We start from the raw sequence: 23867 nt of genomic DNA on the forward strand, positions 1-23867 counted from the left end.
ACGGGGCGCGGGTCCCGCGGCGCCGCCCCCGAGGCCGGCGCAGGCGTGGAGCGGGGCCAGCGGGCGGCAGCAGCGGGCGGGGTTGCCCCCGGGCCGGTGGTGATGGGCGCCGCGGCCCTGCCTCCCCGGAAGGGCGAAAGGGAAAGGCAGCCGGCCGAGGGCCCGCGGTTTTAATCCCGCAAGCCAAGGGCTTTGTACCGCCGCCCAGAGGCAGCCCTGCCCCGCTACCGGGCGTCACCACCGCCCCCTGCCCGGGCCGCGGCTGAAGATCCTTGACACTTGTACGCAAAACAGCGATTTTCAAAGGGCTAGCATAGCCTTGTGACGGTCATTATTTAAAAATTAGCCAGTTATCACTTTCTGTACAAATAACACAATTAATTACTTCAAATTGCTAAAAAAAAAAATAAAAAAAAAATCATAACTCATTACCTTTTTCTTACCTTTTTTTTTTTTTTTAAACACCATCTTTATCGATAAATTGCCAGAAAATTCTCTTAGCAAGAAAAGAAGAAAATTCTCTTAGCAAGAAAAGAAGAAAAAAAGGCTTGTCTTTTTTTATTTTTTTTCCAGCTTACTGGCTGTCACTGCAACTAAAATGTAAATCAATTCTTAAATGAGTCTTCTGTTACATCTGAGCCAGTTTTGGCTGGCAGACATACAGTGGACTTCAAAATTAATCCTTTTTCCAAAATAGAGAAATAAGTGCTCAGAGCTCTAGATGTACCTCCTTCACCCTACTTCCAGAGCTGATTACACACAAGATTACTCCGTACTACACGGTACCCTTAAAACACAGCATTCCTCCACATTTCCATGACATGCAAATTATCTATACCTTTTTCTGCAAACGCATACAGTTAGTCCATGTGATTTGCCTATTCACCTACTTCTAGTTTGGCTTCTATTCTACATTATGACATACAGAGTCTCTCCTATGTGCTCTGACATTGTTGCTCTGCAATGGAGCTGCTTCTCCTACAACAGCAGCAACCTCTTCCCCCACCACTACAGGCCTCTCAACTACTGAAAAACAACCCCGTCAGTCAGGTATCAGAGAAAACAGTCAAAAATCCACACTGTAAAAGAAATTTCAATTTTTCAGGATGTCCCATTTACACATAGAAAAGTCAGTATCCTGGTAAGCAAAATGAAATAAACACAACAGTAGCAACTTGTAAAAGCATACATAAACTGAGCTATCAAGTTGATGTAGAAATCCCCTGAGCTGACAGTTAAGGACTTTCTTCAGTCTTTGTGACAGAAAAATCACAAGAACAGATAAGGCATGAATTACACCATCAGTTTATGCTAGCTGTCACAGTATTTACTGTGAGACAAACTTTTACAATGCAATAACATGTACAACCACCTACAACCCATACAGCAGAAACTAGCTACTTTCAGTTAACCTAAGAATGCGGCCTCACCAGTCCTTGGCATTGAGGATCCTGGATTTATATGTAAAGTTACCATTTGCATTATGGTTGGCTGGGTATTTGTGAAATGTCACTCTCCATTTCAACTGCTACTCACACCTTCCTTACAAGTCACTTGCATCAGCCAGGGATACGTACAGTCTTAGTGGTGATTACACTTGAGAGCTGGGCCTGCCCGGTTCTTCATGGAAATCTTTCTTCTAGAGGTTTCCAATTCACATTTAAGTATTTAAAGGTATCTTCTTATAAACTCAACTTTCACCCCAGACAATGCTGCAGGAAGTAGGAATCGTATCTCAGATGTAAAAGCATCTCTCATCATTGAATATGATTAGATAGATGGCACAGCAGACTACTCGTTTCCTTCACCTGGGGAGCACCAGTAGCCATGTCAGGGGCAGTCAGTGTCAAACCTTCTGCCTAGTATTTATTAATGCCAAAGATTCGAACACCATGCAGCTGTGGCAGCTTGGGGATAAGCACGGTCAGGAGAGAGGCTGTGTTAAGGATAAAGTGTGTTGGATCATACTTTGTGTAGAAACTCGCCAGGAAGTACCTGCGGGAGAAAAGGGAGCAAGCTTAGCTGCTAAAACCCTTGTCTAAAAAATAAACAAAACGTAGTTCAAAAAAGTGCTTTAGTAACCAGTCATATTTTACTGATTAACAACCAATCTATTCCTGTATTAAATATCTCACCTGAGGTTCTAGAGTATCTACAGCAAAATTATGGACTAAGTCTCTTCTTCCCACACTTCTCAAGATGCTAAAAAGCAACTCTGGCTAGTATTTTCCTCCAGCATTGCTCCCTGGCACTCAAGTTGGAGCCTCTGACTTCTGCAGCTACAAGCCTGATTTGTGACACAGGTTTTAAATGGTGTAAGATCTGTTACCAAAATACTCACAGTTCTGCTACCCTAGTAAGCTCAGTGACAAAGCATCTGACATTTTTCAGCGCAAAAATCATCTATGCTGAGCACATCCATGATTGGCATGATTTTAAAATGCTCCCCATCTGGCAGACATTCCCAGCACATTTTTCTTTTAAGCTAGTCCACAACCTGTTCAACTGGAAGAATACGGAACTGTGCCTCAGAAAATCCAATTCACTACCAACTTCTTTATGCTTTGAGACAATAATTTCTTCTCTTTCTTTGCAAAAACTAGCCACAGAAATGAGGCTATCAGATTGTTGGGGTTTTATTTTTTCCCCAGCAAAATGGAGATGTTTATTCAGCTACTTACACATTATTAGTGCATGAAGAGAATCATACGCAAGTGTTATGAATACAAAATTCCCAGTGGAAAGTGGGAAGCTATCTTTGAAGAAAGAGAGGATTTTTTGAGGAGTTATATATAGTTTTTCAGTTTCTATCCTTTGTGAACCAACTTTTTAAACATGATGCAGGATCTTCCCTTCCCCCCCCCCCGCACCCTGCCATGCAAGTGGACAACTTCCTTAAGGGAAAAAAAGACTTTTTAGAGTTGGATATTAAATATGTATCTGATTTCCTTTAGTTACACAATCATACTTCTGTCAACAGAGACAGGTGGCGTACAATTTCTCATCTATTTACGTAACTAGTTTAAACAGAAGACAATCTGTACAAAGCAAAACCAACATGCAAAATCCTGGACCCCATTCAGTGATGACTGCCACACTCCTCGTAACTCACAAGTTGCAAAATCGTTAATAAATGCTGTCATGTGCACGCACTAAAGGAAATTAGATTTTCAGTATTTACGACTACACAATCTCTTAAAGAGCTTCAAGAGTTAACAGTACATTTTCCTCATAACCTTTCTAATCTTTAAAGCCTGCCCTGTTAATAACTGTTTACAAACTTTGACTTCAGTATGTGAATTAGAGTGTTGAAAGCTGCAGGAAGAAAGATCGTTGATTATATGGCCTATAAATATGTACTCCCTACCTCTGTGATGTAGAAACAAACAAACAAGCAAGCAAAAAAAAAAAAAAAAAAAAAAAAAAAGAGGAGAAAAAATGCTTTTAGGATGTAAACTGCAACTCATCTGGTTGCAGCTTTTGAAATCATGGGTTTATGATTCAATTAATCCATAATACGGTTTTGAACTCACAGAATTATAGGAGAGATTGTGAAGAATTTTCTTGAAGATGTAAATTGTACTCCATAATCCAGTTGTTCCCAGTGTGTTAGTAGCCTAGCTTTCCCCTGATCAGGTGTTTCAAAAGGAGTTCCCTTTACTGCATGCAAAAACACATACATTCCCTAGGGAAAACAAAAAGTGAATACAGTGGCACTTTTAGCTGTCTTTTTTTAATAACCGTTACCTTGTTCAATGCATTGTAAAAAAAGAGTAAATGAATTCTCACCCAGAAATGCTGCTAGCCTGTAATGACAAATTATAGAAGAGGAAGGAAGAGACAAGAAATGATTTGCCCGAGGTTGTGCAGTCAGTGGCACAGTCAGAATTAAAGCCACAGTCTATGTGACATCTGATCCACTGCCTTGTCTTCAACATTAGATGGCAAAACCTCCATAAAATCAACAGAATTTTAACAAGCACTGTAACAAGCTTAGGGCTGCCAATTCATATTACTGCTTTCCTAGGACAGTGTTAAATGAGTTATGAGGTAGAGTTTGCACAAAGCAAAAAATCTATCTACGAATACTGGCAATATTACAAGAACTTTTGAAAGCTTTCTCAGCCCCCCAGTAGCTTCGAATACTTAGAAGCTGACTACCAGCAATCTGTTGAATACCATCTGTCCATCTCTTTGCTGCTTCTCCTTAACCACACTGGACTGTTCTTTGCTGCTGTTTCTATTTGCTGGGAGCATGCCATGTCTGGTCTGTTCTGAAAGATCAATTTGGGCCCAAAGATCAATCAGACAGGGGAGTTCACCCTCTTCCAGTTTTAGCAAACATTTGTTTTCTGTGAAAGAGAGCACACCGACTCCAAGCAAGAGTCTCTTATCAGAAAATATCAAAGACTTCCCTTTTCTTTCTTTCAGGTGCGTTCATTTCTTATGCACACACAGAAATTGTTATAGAAAGCTTTATATAGAAAAATCACATTTCTTCTGAATTCTTATGAAGGAGGTGAAAGTTGAGCAAGTCACTTCACGTCTTCTTCCACTAAACTGCCCCCTGACCAGAGGCCTATTAACCTAAGAGAATTAATTTGCTTAATTAATGCTTCAATTCATGATGTTGCAGCATCTCAGCTTTAATAACCAAAAAGACACTTTTAGGACAGATCCAAATGCTTACTACACATTTCATTTCGCACTGGTACTTGCGGAAAGGACCACCAAAAATGCTTTCAAGGTCAGCTAAGAGTTTTACATTAATGGAAATCCAAGATTTTATTGTTTGTCAACAACTCAAGGATTTGTTTCCAAAAAAGTGCTATTCAAATGCTGAAATATCCAAAAGTGCAGTTTATACTCATCTTCTAGTGTTCCACTAGAAAACTACTTGCCAGTGCATGCTCTCATGTCTGTTGTCATTATAGCTACTTGCAATGAATTCAGTAAGGCACTTGGGAAATATTTAGTAATACGTGTCTCTGCCAACATCTTCCAAAGCTGGGCATGTCTGATGCTGTCAAAGATAACGTACAAAATGCTCTGATGCTTACAATCCCACTATTAGTTTTAAACCTAGCTACAAAAATAAAAAGCTTGAAGAAAAAAAAAAAATTTTTTTTACAGGATTCTAGAGGACATTATCCAACCTCAGTCTTTAAAGTGAACTATCATTTTCCTAAATAAGGAAGAAGCTGTCTTTTTGTCAAGACTTCTTTGCTGTTAATCTTGGAAAGCTGAGTTAGCAAACCTCAAGTATGATGTAAATTGCTGGATTATGGCCCTCTTTTCTCTAAGCTTGGCAGGACCAATATACATACTTGCATTACTTTAAATGATTACAACAAAATTATAGCATCCTGGGGAGAGGAGGCAGAAAGATTCTTAACGTCTTCAGCTTTCAAATCCTTTTGCATACAAAAGCCATCATGCAAATCACAATCCACTGAATAACAAATGGTTTCAGGGACTGGGTCAAGGCAGTCCAGTTTTTTTCCACTGCTTTCAAATAAGATTTTTCTTATGTCAGGTATAGTGACAAAGTTGTATGCTGAAGTTATTCTGAGCTAAAATTTATCTAGCTTGACCAGAAATCAAAGCAAGAAGAACACAAATGTTTCTGTCCAAGGAAACAGGTAAAGTGCTGAAATTAAACATTTTGAGATACTAACAGATTTATGTAGAAACATTAGTAGATAATATCCAAGCATTAAAAATGTAATATATTTTATGGATTCAGCACAGCTCACTACTAATATACAAAACACTGTAAAAGTCAGTTGGCATGATGATTTTATGTTTGCAAGATTCTAGCTTAATTAAATGCCTTTTAAAAGAATACATAAAATATGTAAGGAATATTTCATGTCTTTTGTGCTTAAACCCGAAGTGATCATGTATCACTCCTCCACCCAAAAACAGCCAACTCATTTAATAGTGGATAAGCCAAGCAGAGGTGGTGTTTTGGCTAGCTGGATTTCATTATCCATACAGCCTAGCTATTCCTCTCTTCTCCTGCTACTAAAAATAAATACGTATGAACAATTTTTCAAATTTTGTTACAAGAGAAGGTACTTACTAGGTTGTGAATCACATTTGTTAAAGTCCAGGCAACAGGGACGCTAAAGAAAGGAATGCTGAGCAAGACAATGTGCAGCATGCTGACTCCGAGTGCGTAGGTCAGCCACATTCCACGACTGTTCATCACCCGCGTGTTTGGATTTACCTCGCTGTGGGCAACTCCTACGTTCATTTTTACCCTATAAAACAGAACTGTTTGAAGATTGAGACTACTGTTATAGAGAAGTACTTAACATATGCAATTTTTGAATTTGGGAAAACACTGTTTTAAATAAGCAGGTCTGGAAGGAACGCAGTGCATAAGCGAAGATGTACCTTAAGATCTTCAAAGTATGGTTTATAGAGAAGTCAGTACAAAAGGGCTGTTGGGGACTGCTTTTCTAAAAAAAAAAAAAACAGAAGCCTCCTACAGAAGAGACATTTAAAAAAAAATAGTAAGCTGTGCTGTTTAGAAGCTGAAGTTGCAAACCTGTAAGAAACCAAGCTTTGTAACTTTTGTCCTCTAAACTCCTTTCTCCATCCACGACAATATCCGCAGTTCTTTTCCACTTCCCATATCAGACAATTTTCCTCCTGTTTCTCATCCATGTAATGGCTAATGAAGAATTCTGCATATAGAATCATAGAATCGTAAGGTTGGAAAAGACCCTTAAGATCGAGTCCAACCGTTAACCTAGCACTGCCAAGTCCACCACTAAACCATGTCCTCAAGCACCACATCTACCTGTCTTTTAAATACCTCCAGGGATGGAGACTCAACCACTTCCCTGGGCAGCCTGTTCCAATGCCTGACTACCCTTTCGGTGAAGAAGTTTTTCCTAATATCCAACCTAAACCTCCCCAGGCGCAGCTTGAGGCCGTTTCCTCTTGTCCTATCGCTTGTTACTAGGAAGAAGACACCGACCCCCACCTCGCTACAGCCTCCTTTCAGGTAGCTGTACAGAGTGATAAGGTCTCCTCTCAGCCTCCTCTTCTCCAGACTAAACAACCCCAGCTCCCTCAGCTGCTCCTCATAAGACTTGTGCTCCAGACCCTTCACCAACTTCGTTGCCCTATACCAATTGCCCAGCCACCTACTGCTAGAAAGAACGAATAAGGACTAATTTATGCCTGCTTTTCTTGCAGAAGAGTGCAGATTTCAGATTTTCCTCCTCTCCCCATCTGTTAGTTCTCAGACAGACATTTCCGTCTTTCAAATCTGGTTGAAATTAGCCAAAAAGTTCAAAAGTTTTCCAAGTGACAGAGATACACAGAACAATTTCGTAACGCTTATTTTTTCGGGAGAACTTACTGCAGGTGACACTCTCATCCTGTTGTACTAAAATCTGTAATGGTAATTAAAAAAATTTCATTGCATACTTCATACTCACGTGATCTGTAAGACTATTTATATTCGTTTATGGCACTGTGATTAAGACGGTTGAACTTCCTTCTAACTTCAGTCTACAAAAGCATTGCTTAATCAGCAAAAACAGTTTGCTTTTGGTATGAAGTTTGTTTTTTTATGCTTGCTTAGTGTTAATGTTAATGCCCAAGTATTTTGCACTATTAACAGTAGGCTGTAGAATAAAAATAGATGCAATGAACCTGAAACTGAACCGGGGCAGTGCTGCTTTTAATCAATACCTGTTGCAAAGTATTTCCAAACCTGCAGGTGCAGAGAAGGCATTACCCGAGATGGGCGAGGTGCAATGGTTTCTCCCTCCCCGGGATGCAGCACCGCAGGAGAGCGAGTACCTAGACATACCTCCTGACACAGCCTACCATCTCTTCCTATCTCTTCCTCCCGTGTCTTGCCTAATCAGATGCACACCTTCTCTCAGGTCGCTGTACCCCTGTTTTGTCTCTCTCCTCACCGCCAGGAGCCCAGCCGCACGAAAGACGCGGGACGCCGTGCCCGCAGACCCGGCGCAGGTCGCCCCCCCAGGAGCCGGGGCCTCCCCGGCGAGCCGCTTCCCTTCCCGGCCACGCAGCGTGCGGGCTCCCCGGCAGACGACCCCCTCCCGCCGGGCCCCGCCGCTCGCCTCAGGGCTGGGCCTGGCAGCAGCCGCCGGTCGCCCCCGGGCCTGCTGGCAAGCACCGGCGCGCAGCCGGCGGCGGCAGCGGCGGCCCAGCCCGCCTTCCCGCCCCAAGCCTCCCGAGCGCGGCCCCACCTTTCCGGAGCGCCGCCGGCCCACGCGTCGCCGGCCGCGCTGTGACTGCGGCCAACGAGGAGCAGGAGCGGAGCAGGGGCCGCCGGCGGCAGGTAGAGCCCGGCGGCCGCCCCGTGGGCAGGGCTGCCGGCGAGGGGCGGGGCGGGGCCGCCCGCACCGCCCACAGGAGCGGCGGCGGCGGCGGGAGCGGGGGCGCGGCGGACGCGCAGGTAGCGCAGCCCCGGGCCCTGCGCGGGGCGGGCTCCCGGGGAGGGCGGAGGGGAGCGGGGCGGCGCGGGGCAGCTGCCCGCTTGCCGCGGGGAACGCCGCTGCCGCCGCTGCCTCCCCCGAGGCCCCGGCCGGGGCGGGGACGCTGCGTCCCCCGGGCAGCTGGCGGCACCGCGGCGGGAACCGCTGCTGCTCCGGGCTGCGCGGGACGGGCCTGGGCCTAGGCCTGGGCCTGGGCCCAGGCCCGGGCCTGGGCCTGTCGGGGCGCGGCGGCCCCGAAGTAGGGCCGGGCCCTGGCGGGGAGCGAGGCCCGGTGGCCGGGGCGGGAGCCACGCGTCCCTCGCGGCGGTGGCTGCCGTCGCCTCCCCTCACCGCGCCGAGGGGCGCGGCTGCCCGCGGCGTTTCGGCGCGGCACCCCGGGCTTTTGGTAATGAAAAGCAGAACCGAGAACTTGGGGCCGTTCGTATGGTTTTAGGTAAACTCAAGGGTGACAGTCTGCAGGTTTTATCTACAGCTTTCCTCCTTTTTTTTTTTTTTTTTTTCCTCTTGCACTGAAGAATTACCCGAGTACGTGTGCTGGTGGTCTCTGAAGAAAGGTGGCTGTTGGAGTGGGGTTTGGGTGTTGCTTAAGAAATCTGTGAGGCTGCGACTATGAAGTGTAAGGAGTTTTGTTTGCGGTTTACCTGATGGTGTGCAGCGTTACAGCTGTTTAGAGAGCCCCCGTTGCAGGGGTGTCTGACTTCGGTCAGAGGGGTGGAAGGGCTACGTTGGTGATAGTGCTCAGACACAGAAAATACTATGGTTTGGGTCCAGGGAAGGGGAAGACACACGGGGAGCTGGTTCCTCTCCCAAACCGCCTGCATCAGTCACACCTCATAGAAAATTTGTCTTTGGTATCTGCAACGTTTTTGTTTTAGGACCCTCCCTTGTCTTAGTCAGTCTCTTCTAATAAAGATATCCAGCTCCGATCTAGCACTTGTCATTAGTAAATCATGAAGCCGTTGCCTTCATGACAGCCACGGGAGTCCTGTATAGTGCATGAATGCGTGAGGAAACCTGCCTTCCCAAATGCGTGTAGATGATTAATATTGGTGTGTCTTCAACAGCGCATCTTCCCGTGTTCCGCTTCTTTCCCAGTTTGTCTGGTAGAAAACTGATTTGTCAGATCTTTTTACCACATCTGAAAGGCAAACTCCCTTTGGAATGTAAATAACAAGTATAAAGAGAAAACCTCTTTGTAGCTGTTATTAGAGAAGTTTTAATGCTGCTTCCTCTTCAAAACACTCTGCCTTTTTTTTCCCAAGTAACCATGTTTTTGCTTTGTCTTTTATGTTTAAAGAGTGGCGGTCTTTAGAAGGATATCGAGGCAGAGAAGTGTCCTGTAATTGTTGTATCAGCTGCATGTACCCTGCCAGGGTAGTGGTGCTCTGGGGTGTTGGCTGCAGTCCCTCACTGTGTCCTGACTGTGTCAGGAGGAAATCTGGGTTTGCTCCATTCCTCCACACGTGCTCATATCCTTGGTGCTGAGTGTCCGGTCTGTGTTCTCCAGCAGATAGCTTGGACTGAATCGATGGGGAAGCCAGGACTGCTGGGATTGTTTGCCTTTCAATGTAAATAACATTACGTAACATAACCCAGTAAAGAGTGCTGCTGTGGAGTGAAAAAACATTCCTTGTAGGACAGAGAGGAACCCAAGTCTGAACCATTCTTGAGGTGCAAAGAGCTGTCTAGCAATAGTCTTTCTCCCCCCCTTCTCATATGCATGAAAAACTGTGGTTGAGTTCCTTGTGTCGTGCTACGAGGATCAGCAAAGATTTTTCCTGGAGCTTGGTTAGTTTTGTCTACTTGGGTACTTAAACAGCAATGCATGCAAAAATTTGCAGATCCGCTTACAATCTCTTCATAGTAGAGGGTCTCTGTAATGCAGCAGGAATTTTATAACCCTTTGGAAGTGTTTTCAGTGATTTAAAAAAAAAAAAAATCTCCATTTGCTTATTATAATATGAAGCATCTCCATTTTCAAGTGGAAGATACAGTGACACAGAAATAAAGTGACCTTCCTGAGGGCATGCAGTAAGTCTGATCAGAAAGGCAAGGTTATAATTCAGAAATTCAGAAGGTTGTTGGTTTTTTTTTTTTCTCATTATTGCTAGTAGATCACATTGCCATTGAATATAACTTTTTCCTCAGCACCACTGTGCTTCCTCCCCACTTCTTTCCCAACTCCAAAACAGTTATCTTCAGATTGTATTGCTTCCATGAATTTTTGGGTACTAGAAATTGTACATGCAACACAGCAGTGCTGAGCTCAGAAATTTTAAATGTAAGGAAAACATGATACAAGGAGTTTGTTTAAAAAAAAAAAAACAAAACCAAAAAAACCCCCGAAAAACCCCCAACATACCAACAGAATTTCTATTTGTTTGCATCAATGCTGGAATTAGACCCGATGCTGGGTAAATATTCTATCTGAAGACATTTCTGACTAGCACTTTGGGTTACCATCTAGTCTGTCTTCTCTGGTACAATTGCAAGATCACAACCACATGTTATAGTAATTTACAGGAGATGACTATATACGTGTGAGATACTGTTTTGATTAATATATCTCTGAATTCTTACATTTTTTTCATTAGAAGTTTAATCTGCTGAAAGTAATGTTTTCTAGTCTAGACCTCTGTGTTCTCTTTCTTCCACCAGTCAAAGTCCCATTGACTGCAGAGGAAGCTGCGTCCTACTGTATCTTGAGAATTATACTCTTCAGCTGCAATGTTATGTTTCTTTTACATTTAAAAGTTGCTGTAAAACAATTACTTAGAAATATGTATTTGTAATGTGCCTTTTAAATTCTTTTTCTGTTATCTTTCTATGCAGTTTCCCTGACTCTTAATTCCACTATGAAACAGCTGTCAGCAGAAACTATTCGTCTCCTTTCAAGTTCTCAGGTGATTACATCAGTTGTCAGTGTGGTGAAGGAGCTGATAGAAAATTCCTTGGATGCCAGTGCCACAAATATTGATATTAAACTGGTAAGTCCTCTTTCTTTCTCTTACAAAGAATTGGATGTAAAATAAGATGCAAGGAAAGTTGTTCCACTGCAAATGTATTTTTTAAGCTATCGTGGTTTGGGGAATGGAAGGTTATTAATAATATTTATACATATCTATTTTAACCTCAAATAAAAATGGTCCAAAATCAGTTTCCATTAACGTTTTTGAGGCCCCACTGGAACAGTAAGGTATATTTGTGTTCCTGAGTGTATCTTGGGGAAAAACTGTCAACTTCTTTAATACTTCTTTTCCTACTTACAGATTACTTTTTCTGACTAATAACTTGTTTTAAAAGATATTGGACTTAAGTTTCACTGCTAGACTGGCATATTTAGTGCTCATTACAAAATATTGTTAGGAAGGTGAAGATGGAAAAGGTTGATGGCCATGCTAGATGTTTTTGTAATATAAATTACCACATGGTCCCTAATTAGCATGGTGAGCTCTGGCTATTAACATTTATTTTTATAAGACGTTAAAAAAAGATTGGCATATCACTCAAGGATAGTTTCTGAAAAAAAGAAAATATTGCTTATAATAAAGAACTCGTGCTTTTTTTTTCCAAATGAGGTAAAATGCCTAACTGATCAGCTTCTCTTGCTGCCATGAGTATTTCTGGTTTTGCAGTATTTTGTCAACAGCTGCATAGTAGCAGTGTCTCCTACTTAGTAAGAAAGTATGTTGTTACAGTCTGTATAAATTGATGTATCCAGAATTGCATCCAGTTTCCTTTCCTGCAAATAACAGTGAATGTAAAAGCTATACTTGAATTAAGTGTTAGGCAAATGCTCTTAATTAGGAGGGCAATTCAGTTTCTGCTTGTTTCTTGGTCCATGTCACTGCTCTCTTTTCTGAATGAGTCTCAAGTGTTTTCCATCTGAGTAGGGTTTCCTGCAGATGCCAAGGAACATGGTTATTTGTTATTTGCCTTAAGTGAGCTGGAGATACTCTGTCTTCACTATGGTCTGTGATGACCTCTATCTTCTCAATATTTAGACTGCATGGTATCTTGCTTCATGAGTAACTCCAAAGTGAGTAGTGTGTGCACAATTCTGGGGGCAAGGGTATCAGAATCAGATCCTGTGAGCAATATGAGATCAGATCAATAACTGCAAGAAGTCAACAGAAGGGTTTGGAGCCTTCAAAAACTGTTAGAACAAACCCTATCTCTTTTACTGGAGTGATGATACAGAGCCATGGAGATAGCCAGAGGAGAAAGTCCTCTAATCAGTGTGGGTTTCACAGTACAATAACCAGCTGTTTCCATAGTGAGAGGTCCCACATCAATTAAAAAGTGCCTTTTCAACCATTTCCAGTGCATGAATCATCTGCACTACTGTTACATTCTTTGTGAGTTCAGCCGAATCCAAATCACTGTATTTCTAAAACAAACAAACAAACCTGGCTTTACACAGGTTGTCAGTGAGTAAACGAGATTTGCTGATTGTTCTGTGGGTACTAGGGGAGAAGAGAAAACCTGCACTTTACACAACTGTACACAGTAATACTGTAAAACTGGATTTTTTTTTCTGGGATTTTTTTGCTATAAGAATGTTTTTATATGAAAATACTGTTTTTATTGTGTGAAATTTAAATAAAGTCGACCACATAATACAGCTCAATGACCACATTAACTCTGGATTAGTTCAAAAGAATAATAGAAAACAGAAACTTTGAAATTTTATTTTACAGCTTGATGTTTTTTTCCTGAAACTTGTAGCATTTTCATTGTTTTAACCTTTTCCACATGGATTAGGAAAGCTAGCTAATTGATTCAGGCTTGTTACCTAGTTTGCCTGAACAAAGACAGGAATTATGTTTTTGGAGACAGACAGGCAGGAGTTAACCTGCAGGTGAAGTGGTTCTCAGGTAGAAACCATGGCAGTGGTCAGTTGTAGTGGGAAGCTTTGGCTAGTGTTTTATTCTTGTTAACTTCTTGATTGACCGGACTCCAAGGGGTGATGTTATTGAGCATCTTTGCACTGTGTATCAGCTAGCTTTTACACAACACTGAGAAAAACATCAGCTTATCTTGTAGTTTTAGATAACATGATATTAGTTTAATTACAATTAAAAGCCAGTCATTTGATTAGAAACTGAACTGTGGCCTTTCTATAAGGTGTTGAGTGGTATTTATTTATTAATTTGAACCTCAGCTTTGTTGCTTTTAGAAATATGAATATGGTGGAGCTTGCCTTGTTGTTAGCAGCGGAGTCAGCTGCCTCTAGCATGGCTGTCCATTAAGCATATGTAGAATGACAGTTTTATTCTTGACATGATGTCCTCGCTTCAGGTTAAAGTACACTAGAAACCATTGATGCAGCAATGTAATTGCTTATATATGGATAAAGAGACTCCATGGGCATCAGTCTGTCAGTTTCCCTGACTGACCTCTAACAACAGGAATTTATGAGAATAATCTGCACAGTCTGACTGAGACCTGCATATTTTAATTAACAGAGAAGATGAGGAACAGCCTGTGTTAGTAGTTGGAGCAAAGCTGGGATTCGGGAAGGATGAATCTTAGCTACAGGTTTACTACTATTATCCAAAACGGCTATTGTAAAAGGCAGACACTTGTTTCTGCACCTTTTTTTTTTTTCCCAATGCATGAAGCGGCAGCTTTAATCCTTAGAACATTCTCAGAAGAAGTTTAGCTCGGGGTGAGGTTCCACTGTACTCCTGATCCATCTCATTGCCTGAAAAGCAAACTCCTACATCCATCTGCACAGCATTGCTAAACATTTCTGCCCCTCATGATCCATTCATCTTGCTAATGCAAAAGAAAAGTAACCCAGCAAGAAAAGTGGATTATTTGTGCCAGTTTAATAAGCTGAATTGACCTTAGAGTTCTCACGAGTAACAGAGCTGTAGCTGAAACAAAGATGGGACCGTGCAGTCATGAGTAAAAAAGGAGGGAGTTGAACCATATGGTTTGGCATCAGCGATCTGGTAGAGCAACTTAGACATCTCAAGGGATCACGACCTCAGTATTTAGGTCATGTAGCATGGTGGAAGGTGTTACAGAATACAAAGTTTAAGCACTTAATATTTTAAGTAAAATCTGTGCAAGTAAAAATGAATAATATTAGAAAATAAATAGAGAATCATTCATGTAACATTTTGGTTCAAGTTGAAGAAGATAAATCTCACTTTTCCTGAGCAGTTAAGTGGTCTGGAAGTAAAAATTGGAATGGAAAATAGGGGTTCATTGTAAAATGCTCAAACCCTTTATTAGTGCATACAGTAGCAGGGTAGAAGGTTTCCTGTTTATATCTCCTTACGTGTTTTTATGTTCAGTTGAGGTGTATTGCTTAGGTTCTGTTTTGTTTCCCAGTAGCAGGTTGACTCAAACATTAGCAAAAGCATTGTTTTTCCACCTGAGGATAGCTTTGGCACCATTCATTAATAGGGAAAGTGAAATGTACCTACATTTTTACTGTGTATCAGTTAATTAAATATATATAGTTCTGTGCCTGCCTCAGAGGCTTTTGATGTTTCCTAATGCAGATTATGTGTGAATACAGCTAATATCTTTAGATGCCTTCCTTTTGGTTTTAATTGCATTATTTTTTTTACGTCAAGAAATAACCCTGGGAGTACATTATATTTTTTCATAACTGTTTTCAGTATATGCCCAGATGGGACAACAAAGTTAGTTCCGTTTAATCAGTCAGCCTTCTGTGAGCAACCATCACATGGTCTGTAGGGCATCGGTGGTGGTAGCCACTCATTCAAGATACTCTTTCCAAGCAAAAACAGTTTTAAGGTCGCCTAGATGTGTTACACACTACAGCGCATTTTTCTGTATGTTACATCATAATCTTTTCAAAGAGCCAGGCGTGATTCTGTAGAAGTTGTTTAGTTAGTGATCCTGCAGCTCTAATTACTTTCTCCTCCTGGCTTGTGATTCTTTTGGATGCGATTTACATGTGCAGATTACAATGTAGCTGGAAGGAAGCATTTGTTTGCTGCACCTCTTTGAGATGTTATAGGACCTGAATTTCGTCTTTCATTTAGCTTTCCTAATTACCTGGGTTTTCAGAGTTTTACACTGTTTATGCTAGTGCTTATTGAAATGACATATTTAAATCAGAATTCAGTAAAATAGGTATTGCATATATGTAAAGGTAAATCACAAAGATTGAACTTTGCTTCCTTGAAAGCTGTTTTTAAAAGAGCCTCTAGGAACCTTTCCTTCTTTCTATAAAGTATCGTACCTCTTTAAAAGCTTTCTTATTTCTTTCCCAATTCATGCCTTGCCCCCATTAGAATTTCAGCTTCTGTATACCGAGACACAATATAGAGACAGGAAAACTACTGAAGTAGTGAAATCACCTGAATCAAGACCGAAATTGAAAACGGTTCGAAGTGAGGGCCCGCTGACTTTAATGGATGCAGGGCTGCATTTCTGGTGATTTAAAAAAAAATGATAGCAAATAGGAAAGAGAGGTGAAAAGAGGTGAAAAAGTCTTTCGCTTTCCAGCTACAGATCTCTTTCTGAGCTTAGGTTTTTGCAAATTTCATCCTAGTTTAAAAAAAATTTACTTAATTCCTGTTTTAATTTTACTGTATTTATATTACTGTGCAGTTTCCAAACCACAAGGTATGAATTATGTTATTTAATTAGAGAAACCATCACTACTACCCTAACGTGTTGGTTTTTTGGTTGTATGTTTTGAGGTGGGTTTTTTGTTTTGTTTTGTTTTTTTAAGCAGAGACATTTAATGGTTGCTCAGTTTCTCCAAATGAGCAAAGCTTCCACTTCTAGCTGGATGGCTAGAAGCTGTAACCTTAGCTGCTTCAAACTTTCATCTTAATTCATTTGGTTGTTTTAGTGCTCCGTTATGTTTTGTTCTTTTTTTAGGAGAATTATGGGTTTAACAAAATAGAAGTAAGAGACAATGGCAATGGAATCAAGGTTGCTGATGTTCCAGTTATGGCAATTAAACACTATACCTCAAAAATAAGCTCTTCTGAGGACCTTGAAAGGTTGACAACGTACGGTTTCCGTGGGGAGGCTTTGGGATCAATTTGCTGCATATCAGAGGTGAGAAGTTGCTGTAAATGTGTCTAGTTGTTTGTGTTGTGGTTTCTTTGTGTGTGTTTGTGAAAGTTTTATTAAAATAGCACTGCAAAGACTTTAAATTGTTCCAGCAGCCTTCCAGGGATAGGTTTTCCGAACAGTTTGGGTTGTGTATGCTGCCTTTCCCCTCCTCCCCAGAAGTCATGTTGTATGGTCAGGAAGCAGTATGGATTTCTTGTTAGTGTTGGTCCTGCCTTTCTGTCATACTGGTTACAACAGTGCTCTATTTATTTTCCTCAATCAGAATAGGTCAGAGACAGATTGCTTACTGTTTCCTTTTCTTTTGTATCAGGCTATAGATACATGATTCCTTACACCTACATGTACAGATGCATGATTCCTTAGAACACTGGCTTATCCTCTTTAGTGTTATCAGCAAATATAATGTCTAAGAGTATGGCCAAGTTTGCTACTTCTAGGTGAATCAAAATGAGGAACAGCAGATGGTGGCCAGGAGAAATCACTTCAAGTAACTGATGGCCCACATAGCTACTGTTCCGGTGAGCTTTTCTGCCTTGATGTTATCTAGGTGATCAGCAGTCATGGAATCTTGCTGGGCTCCATATTGCTCCTTGACATGCATATGAATGCAGTTGCACAAACTTTGTTGTCCGTGTGAGTAAACAGGGGAACCTGCTCCCTGGCCTGTCTGAGTCTGATCCATATGTTTGTGTTAAGAGGGCTGACGATGTACTAATATTTAGGATTTAACTGGTTGACTGAAAGTAAGTTAGTTGGTTCAAAACCATCCGAAAAGTGTTCAGGCTATTAAGAGCACAGCATCTACCTCTTCCATTGTGCTCTGCCTTTTTGTATTCATGCTGTGCCAAGGTCAAGTTTTGGATTCTTCTTTATAAGTCTGCCAAGGATTAAATCCTGCTAGAAGATACTGCTATTTGTGTCTGAGTGGAACTGTCAACTGTTGAGGTCAGGAGAGATGTTAGAGCTTGACTCCTTGCTACCTTGGGCTACGTTCACCTTGCACTAAGCAGGAGTGGGTTGTGTGTTTGGATGGAGATTTCCAAAGATGCTTTCAAAAGTGTTGATGTTTTGACAGATGATGAGAGACCTCAATCATTGGTAACTTCTAATGAGTTGTCAGAGCAGGATGCCATCTGTTCTGAGCATTTAATCAGCTCTATGGTATGTTTCATAAGAGATGGGAGGTGGTCTGAGTGTATTAAGTACTTTAATAGCTATTACTTTAATCCTTGGATCAGTAATTATGTTAATTAAATACTCCTGGCATTAATTGCATTCTGGCTACCCAAACTGCCCCCTAAAGTTTCAGTTAAGAGGTACTTTACTGTTGGCCCTTAAGTAGGTCTGTAATATTGTCATTTCCAATAATCAATTACTGTTTCTTCTCTCCAGAGGCATGGCTGAACTCTGAATGATTCATATGAGACACTAAAATAAACCAAAATATCCTGAAGCTCTCTGAGTGATAACCTTTGTCTTTCAGGTGGTTAAAGTACAGTGGCTTTATTGTTCAAAATATTGATACCTGAACTCAGGGAATTGTAGTTTTATTGAACTTCTCGTGTATGACTGGTCTTCCTAAAGCCAATCTGCGTATCACCTTAATATCTTACAAAACGTGCAACTACTGCTTGCTAGATGTATTTGGGTGTGGAAAAATAATATATGGTTTGTTTGATAGTAGTCGTTATGTTTGTAGAATCTCACATGAATTCAAGAAGTTGTCGTGGTATGCCTATGGATGAAAATGCAAAATTATCAATTGATTTAGTTGTTTATTTAACCTGTGTTTAGAATAGAAGATACAGGAGTGTGTGTTGTAGGTAGTAGGGATTGCTATGCTTTGTGTATTAGTGTGATAGAAATGCATGGCTTTTAGTTAAATGGATGGAAAAATGAATAATAATGCAGAATGTTTCTGTGACTATAAGAAACACCTGTAGCAGAAAAATTTTATAAACTAATTAAATGTAATTGTGGTGACTAAAATAACACAAGAGTGGTAGCAAAGCTTATCTAAGCTCATTCTGAACTTTGTAAATCCTTGATAAATGTGATTTTTTTTTTTTTTTTTTTAAATTACTCTTTTCAGGTTTTGATCACAACAAAGACAGAAGCTGATGATTTCAGCACTCAGTATGCTTTGGATAGCAATGGGCATGTAACTTCTAAGAAGCCTTCCCATCTTGGGCAAGGTAGGATATCATTGTTCTGGTGTTGCACTGTGACAGAAGTATTTTATGTTTCTCTAGGGCTCTATTTGGTGTTGAAATACTTGTTCTGTACTTGAAGGCTGAGTATGAAATCTTTGCAGCTGTAAACATTTCTTGCCTTATGTCTGTCAACTGAGAGTGTGTTGTTATCCTAAGAAATAATATGTCTTGGAAGTTGCTTTAGATAGTAATTATAAACTAGTTTCTCCTTCTCTGACTCAATTCTTCAAGCTGACAGTGAAAATAAAAGCTATAAAAATTCAATGCCCCAGGTCCAGGCAGACACTATATAAGCGTATGAAAGATTTGTTCAGGACCAAAATAATGTTTCTGTATGTAGCAAAATCCTTGGATAGAGGAGGAAGAGTTGCCCTGCTGTAGGACCAGGCAAAGTCTCAGTTCTTTCTAACCTGCAGGAAGGGTATGTCACTAGAAATCCTTCTGTGTGTTTGTGTGGAAGATAAAAGGTTGCTCTCACCTCAGAGGGGGCCGTGGTGGTTCAGCCGTGGTGTAGGTTTGGCATAGCATCTGTTCTGCTTTTTGCTCTGCTCAGCTAATTGTTGCTCAGCAAGGACCGTTAAAAGACCACACTGCGTCCCCACATTCACACTGCAGCTGGTGTGTATTCCCAGAAGAGAGGAGGTTTGCTCCTTTCTTGTGACAAGGATGTGCTCCTGAGGAAGCAGTTGCAGCTCTTCCATAAAGCTTAGCTTTTCCTAGCTGAGCAGCAGCGGCTGCTTGTCAATATTGTGCCCACAAGCTGCCCCCCAGCTGGCTGCAGCGCTCATACACCCAACAGGGAGCTGACTGCCGACCCGGCTCCCTTCCCCCTCAGTGCTAACTGGCCGCAGGGAGCCATTAAGCCAGAAGAAGCTGCCAAGGGCTAGTCGATGGGCAAATCCTGAAGAAAGAGCTGAAGCTGAAAACTCTAATTTTAGCTAATTTCAACCAGGTACTCCTTTTAAGATTTAGGCTGTAGTATTTTCCACGTCTGGAAAGCCTGTGGGTTGTGTTGCCTTGTCTTCTGTCAAAACTGTTGAATGATTGACTGAATTCAGCGACATATATTTAATACTTTGCAATATCCTTACAGGCTACAAATTCATGTGATTGTGTTGGTAGATGAATATTCCTCCTCTTACTGGGTACTTTGCCTTGAACAGAGGTATCAGGCTCTTCATGTACTACCCTAAAGCAAATGCTTGTGAAGGGCCTTAATTGAGCTCAGTGTTCCTTTGCCTCCAGATGTGTCTGATTAGATTACTAGTCTGTTAATCATTTTACTAATGAAAGTTAACTTAATATGCACTGAAAGAGTCTTCAGCTTTATTTAGTGCTGATTCTCGCTATTGTCGGTGTGTACGAAAGAAAGCTTTATGCTGCAACCCTAACTCTAAATAAAGGAGGGGAATCACAGCTCTTGAGGTCTATAGGTACTTTTTGGGGGAGGATGACTGCTAATTTGGTATATTTCTTCTCATGCTAATATAATCTAATTTAGTGTTACTAGGGTTTATTTTGTATGCAGCAGCATACAGACAGGTCTCTTCAAGTAAAAAAGTTTCCTCAATACCCTGTCAGTGGCATGCTTTCAGTGTAATTTCTACTTGGTTTTTGTCACCTGCTTGCAGGTACTACAGTAACAGTCCTAAAGTTGTTTAAGAATCTTCCTGTAAGGAAGCAGTTTTACTCAACAAATAGAAAATGTAAGGAAGAACTGAAAAAAGTCCAAGATCTGCTGACAGCATATGGTATCATAAAGCCAGACCTGAGGATAACCTTAACACATAATAAGGTAATAATGGGTTTTTCTCTATCAGCTATCTTAAGGATCAGTTTCTGATGAATTTATGCAGTTCATCTAATACTTACATGAAGTCTTTCATTCCTAGGAATTTTCTTTCATCATAGGTTTGTTTTGAACTTCCCCTTATTTCTTCCCTTCATAGATGTGTATTTATGACGGTGACAGATTTTGATCCTAAACTTCTAAAACTCAGGCTCAGATCTATCTTTTGATCTGCTCCAACAAGTGTCTGGTTAGATACATGAACTACAAAAATTATTTTACATGCTAGTAGTATAAGAATGATTTTACATGCTAGTGGTTAGTAAAGATGCTGGTGGTGTTCTGCAGAACAAAGCAGTGAGACCTTACTAGGCCACAGGGCCTGATCAAGTGTTAACCTAAGCCAACTGAAAAAACTCTCAAAACTTATTTCGTTAGGTTGTCTATCTGGATAGACATTATAGCACATACAGGTAGCTTGCTGTTTGCTGAGTCATAAGAGCTTAATACATGATGATGGCTTTATTTAAAAAGGGTAAAAAATTCAAAACTATTTGCTACATTGGTGTAAGTAAGAGTAACGTATTAACAGCAGGCTTCAGTTGGGGTAGTTGTTCTTTGTTTAGGCTTGGGGGAATGGATTCAGAGGCTGTTTGGAGGCTACTTTGACTTCATAGCATACTGAACAGTAATTTTACAACACAGCTACAGAAATGACGCATTGAGCAGTTCCCCTTTACCTGACCCCAATTTAACATAGCTAATTTTATTGGCTGTACTCCTGTTTTTGGCACCTCTGAGGAAAAAGCTACACTAAAGAATTTCCAAGTTGCCACAAAGTAGAGGGTGACATCTCGTGGCCAGACCCCATAGCAATTCTTTTTCTGTTCTAAAATAATTTTGTTTGTTGATCTTGCTATTTGGCCTGTTCACTGAGCAATTTTGATCAGTTACTCGATCAACCAAACATCCACAATTCAGTTCCTTTTCAGTGGAAATGATGAATGACACTGTGCTTTCTCGAAATGACAACAGATTGCCCATCCTTTTCTGGAGTTGTATAACATGCTCTGATTATATTTATGTATGTATTCCTAAATATCAAAGTGTAGATACTGTGAAAAACAAAAGCCAGGCTTGTGGCTACAGAATTAGTATTCCAAAGCTGAGAAAGCGTGGCTACTTTCAGTCGTATTTCATTGGGACTACAGAAAGTTTGAAACCAGAGATCTCAGGGGTGTGTACTTCTTAGATTGTGTTAAGCTCCTTGACATATCTAGCAGTGGTTCACAGTATTGGTCTTAAATGTTGGTTAATAAAACTAATTTTGTCTTTTATTGGTGGTTTGTTTTTTCCCTCTGACAAGTTGCAAATAATTTTTTTATGGTATTTTGATATCATCCCCTTTGATTAGACTATTACATATCTTGATTTTCTTTTTTTTTTTTTGTGCTTATTTTAATACAATGGCAGTAATGTGCAAGAAGTTGATCACATGTCTTTTTCACAATACTTACTGCAAAAATGATGTGGAGATAGTAGCCATTGCACGTTGTTTTTGACTACCTGTCCTATTAGCTTCAGAGGTAAATTCTTCAATACACAATTTGAGTAGGTAAAATAAATCAGTACAAATGCTATCTGCAGGCAGTATTATTCATTGTAATGGCAGAGATGGTGCTGATTTTTTGGGCCCTTCATTTTGCACTGCTGGCCTTATGTTCATTTAACTTATTTAGAAAAAAAGAAAACAAGTAAGAAACTGCTCAGACGTGTCAACACAAGAGGTCGCTCAGTAGCTATTGCTGAGCAGGGAAAATTAAAGGCTTAAGAAATCGTACAGAAAGTGTAGTCTGTCTCTGTGCATGTGTAAATGCTTTAAAATAGTCTGAAAATGTTAAGAACTTTGAACGCAGGTTCCTGTGTTTCTACTGCTGTTGTCGTTCCTTGCAAAATAAAAATTTACCTATTGCATCACACCTTTTAAGAAATTTGAAATTCTGAAATTCCAATGCGTAATACTTTCAGCAGGTCTGCATGCATCCATTTTACCATAATATCACATAACATGAATATTCATTAGTTCTTTTTCCTTCAGATGCTAAGTATTATTGTCATTAAAATTATTAATTCAGATCAGAAGGTGTTTTTCCTATAATGATACTACAGTATATCTGTGCTAGAATAATACTCTACTGAATAGGGTTGTCTGTGGTGGGGTTTTTTGGTTTGGGTTTTTTTTTTTTTTTTGGTTCTTTGTGGTGGCTGTTGTATTTCTGTTTGAAATGTCCTAAGAGAAAGAATGAGCTTCTTAGAATGGCTTTACTTTTTGTATACCTCATAGATGATATATTAGTTTAAAAAAATTGTATGTGCAATTATTCAGAGGAGTTCCTAGAATCCCAAATTCTTGAGGCTGAGCCAATACTTTCTGTTGCAATGGAAGAAGATACATGTCAGGAGAAAGATCGGGTTCCGAGGCTTAAAAGAGCAAGAAGGTAGCAGAGATGAGGCATTACAGAAGGAGACGAGGAAAGGTGGGTTGAAAGAGTAGAAAGGGTAGTAAGTGAAAAAACTGTAAGTGAAAGTGTATTTCAAAGAAATCTTGAAAATAAATGACAAAACCAGTACATGTAAAAAAAAAAAAAAAATCCAAACAGCCTTTAAAGTCATGTATTTTATAAGAAATGGAAGGAAAATGGAAGAAAGCATAGCCCTAGCTTTACTGAGGAAGAACGTAATGAGGCTGAAACTTTCATAGAAGTGTGTGAGGTTAGGCATCTGAAAATGGTTGCCTAATTGATTCTAGCAGAAACTTATTTGACAAGTCAGGCCTCTTGTTGAGCTGTTGAATGTATATATATATTTAGGATGCACAATACACTGCATGTTTTATTTCCACCATGTTCTTTTTTAAAGGTGTATGACTTGTGCTTCTGAATGAAATTTTCAGAAATTTTTCTTGTTATTGTTCCACATTTCATATCTGTGTTAGTTCAGAAAATATTACCATTAAGTGTCTGATTTCTGTGAAGAACCACGATGCTCTTCCTGCCTTTGCGTTGTTTTCTAGTAAGTAAGAAAACAGATATTCTTTTATCAGTCATCCTAGGGTTCATTTATTGTGTGCTCTCCGTCAGTGGATTTCTGAGATAGGAAATACTCAATTGCTCTTTCTGCTCAATGTTTTGTTTGCATTAGCAATAAATAACGAATCACTTTGCAGACCAGCCCTTGAAGTACTATTGCTATTTTGACGACTTGGATTAGCTAGTGCTCCTTCTTTTTATGAAGGTTTAT

General features: G+C 40.5%; 2 protein-coding genes across 2 annotated transcripts in view; one reads left to right on the forward strand and one right to left on the reverse strand.

Moving 5' to 3' along the window:
* Positions 1-570: 570 nt before the first annotated feature.
* Positions 571-8323, reverse strand: ORMDL1 (ORMDL sphingolipid biosynthesis regulator 1). Its single transcript, XM_082314715.1, has 4 exons — positions 8241-8323; positions 6086-6266; positions 3534-3685; positions 571-1995 (listed from the first exon to the last, which is right to left on the reverse strand). The coding sequence occupies exons 2-4, from the start codon at positions 6257-6259 to the stop codon at positions 1860-1862; spliced, it is 462 nt and encodes a 153-aa protein (XP_082170841.1). The 5' UTR covers positions 6260-6266; positions 8241-8323; the 3' UTR covers positions 571-1859.
* Positions 8324-8417: 94 nt separating this feature from the next.
* The window catches only part of PMS1 (PMS1 homolog 1, mismatch repair system component), a 49761-nt gene continuing 34311 nt past the window's right edge, over positions 8418-23867 (forward strand). The window contains exons 1-5 of the mRNA XM_082311890.1: positions 8418-8449; positions 11322-11476; positions 16365-16547; positions 18658-18760; positions 20410-20573. Of these exons, the coding sequence (XP_082168016.1) occupies positions 11345-11476; positions 16365-16547; positions 18658-18760; positions 20410-20573 (582 nt within the window). The 5' untranslated portion in view covers positions 8418-8449; positions 11322-11344. The remainder of the gene's footprint in view (positions 8450-11321; positions 11477-16364; positions 16548-18657; positions 18761-20409; positions 20574-23867) is intronic.

The sequence above is a fragment of the Platalea leucorodia genome (assembly GCF_965183815.1).
Source record: "Platalea leucorodia genome assembly, chromosome: 5".
Lineage (NCBI taxonomy): Eukaryota > Metazoa > Chordata > Aves > Pelecaniformes > Threskiornithidae > Platalea > Platalea leucorodia.

Bases quoted from the DNA above. Each gene is read 5' to 3' on its own strand.
- ORMDL1 (XM_082314715.1), bottom strand. From the start codon at position 6,259: ATGAACGTAGGAGTTGCCCACAGCGAGGTAAATCCAAACACGCGGGTG. The intron at 3,686-6,085 runs GTAAGTACCTTC...TGTTTTCCCTAG, and splicing joins CAAATGTGATTCACAACCTA to GGAATGTATGTGTTTTTGCA. The intron at 1,996-3,533 runs GTGAGTTCAAAA...TTTCTCCCGCAG, and splicing joins ACAATCTCTCCTATAATTCT to GTACTTCCTGGCGAGTTTCT.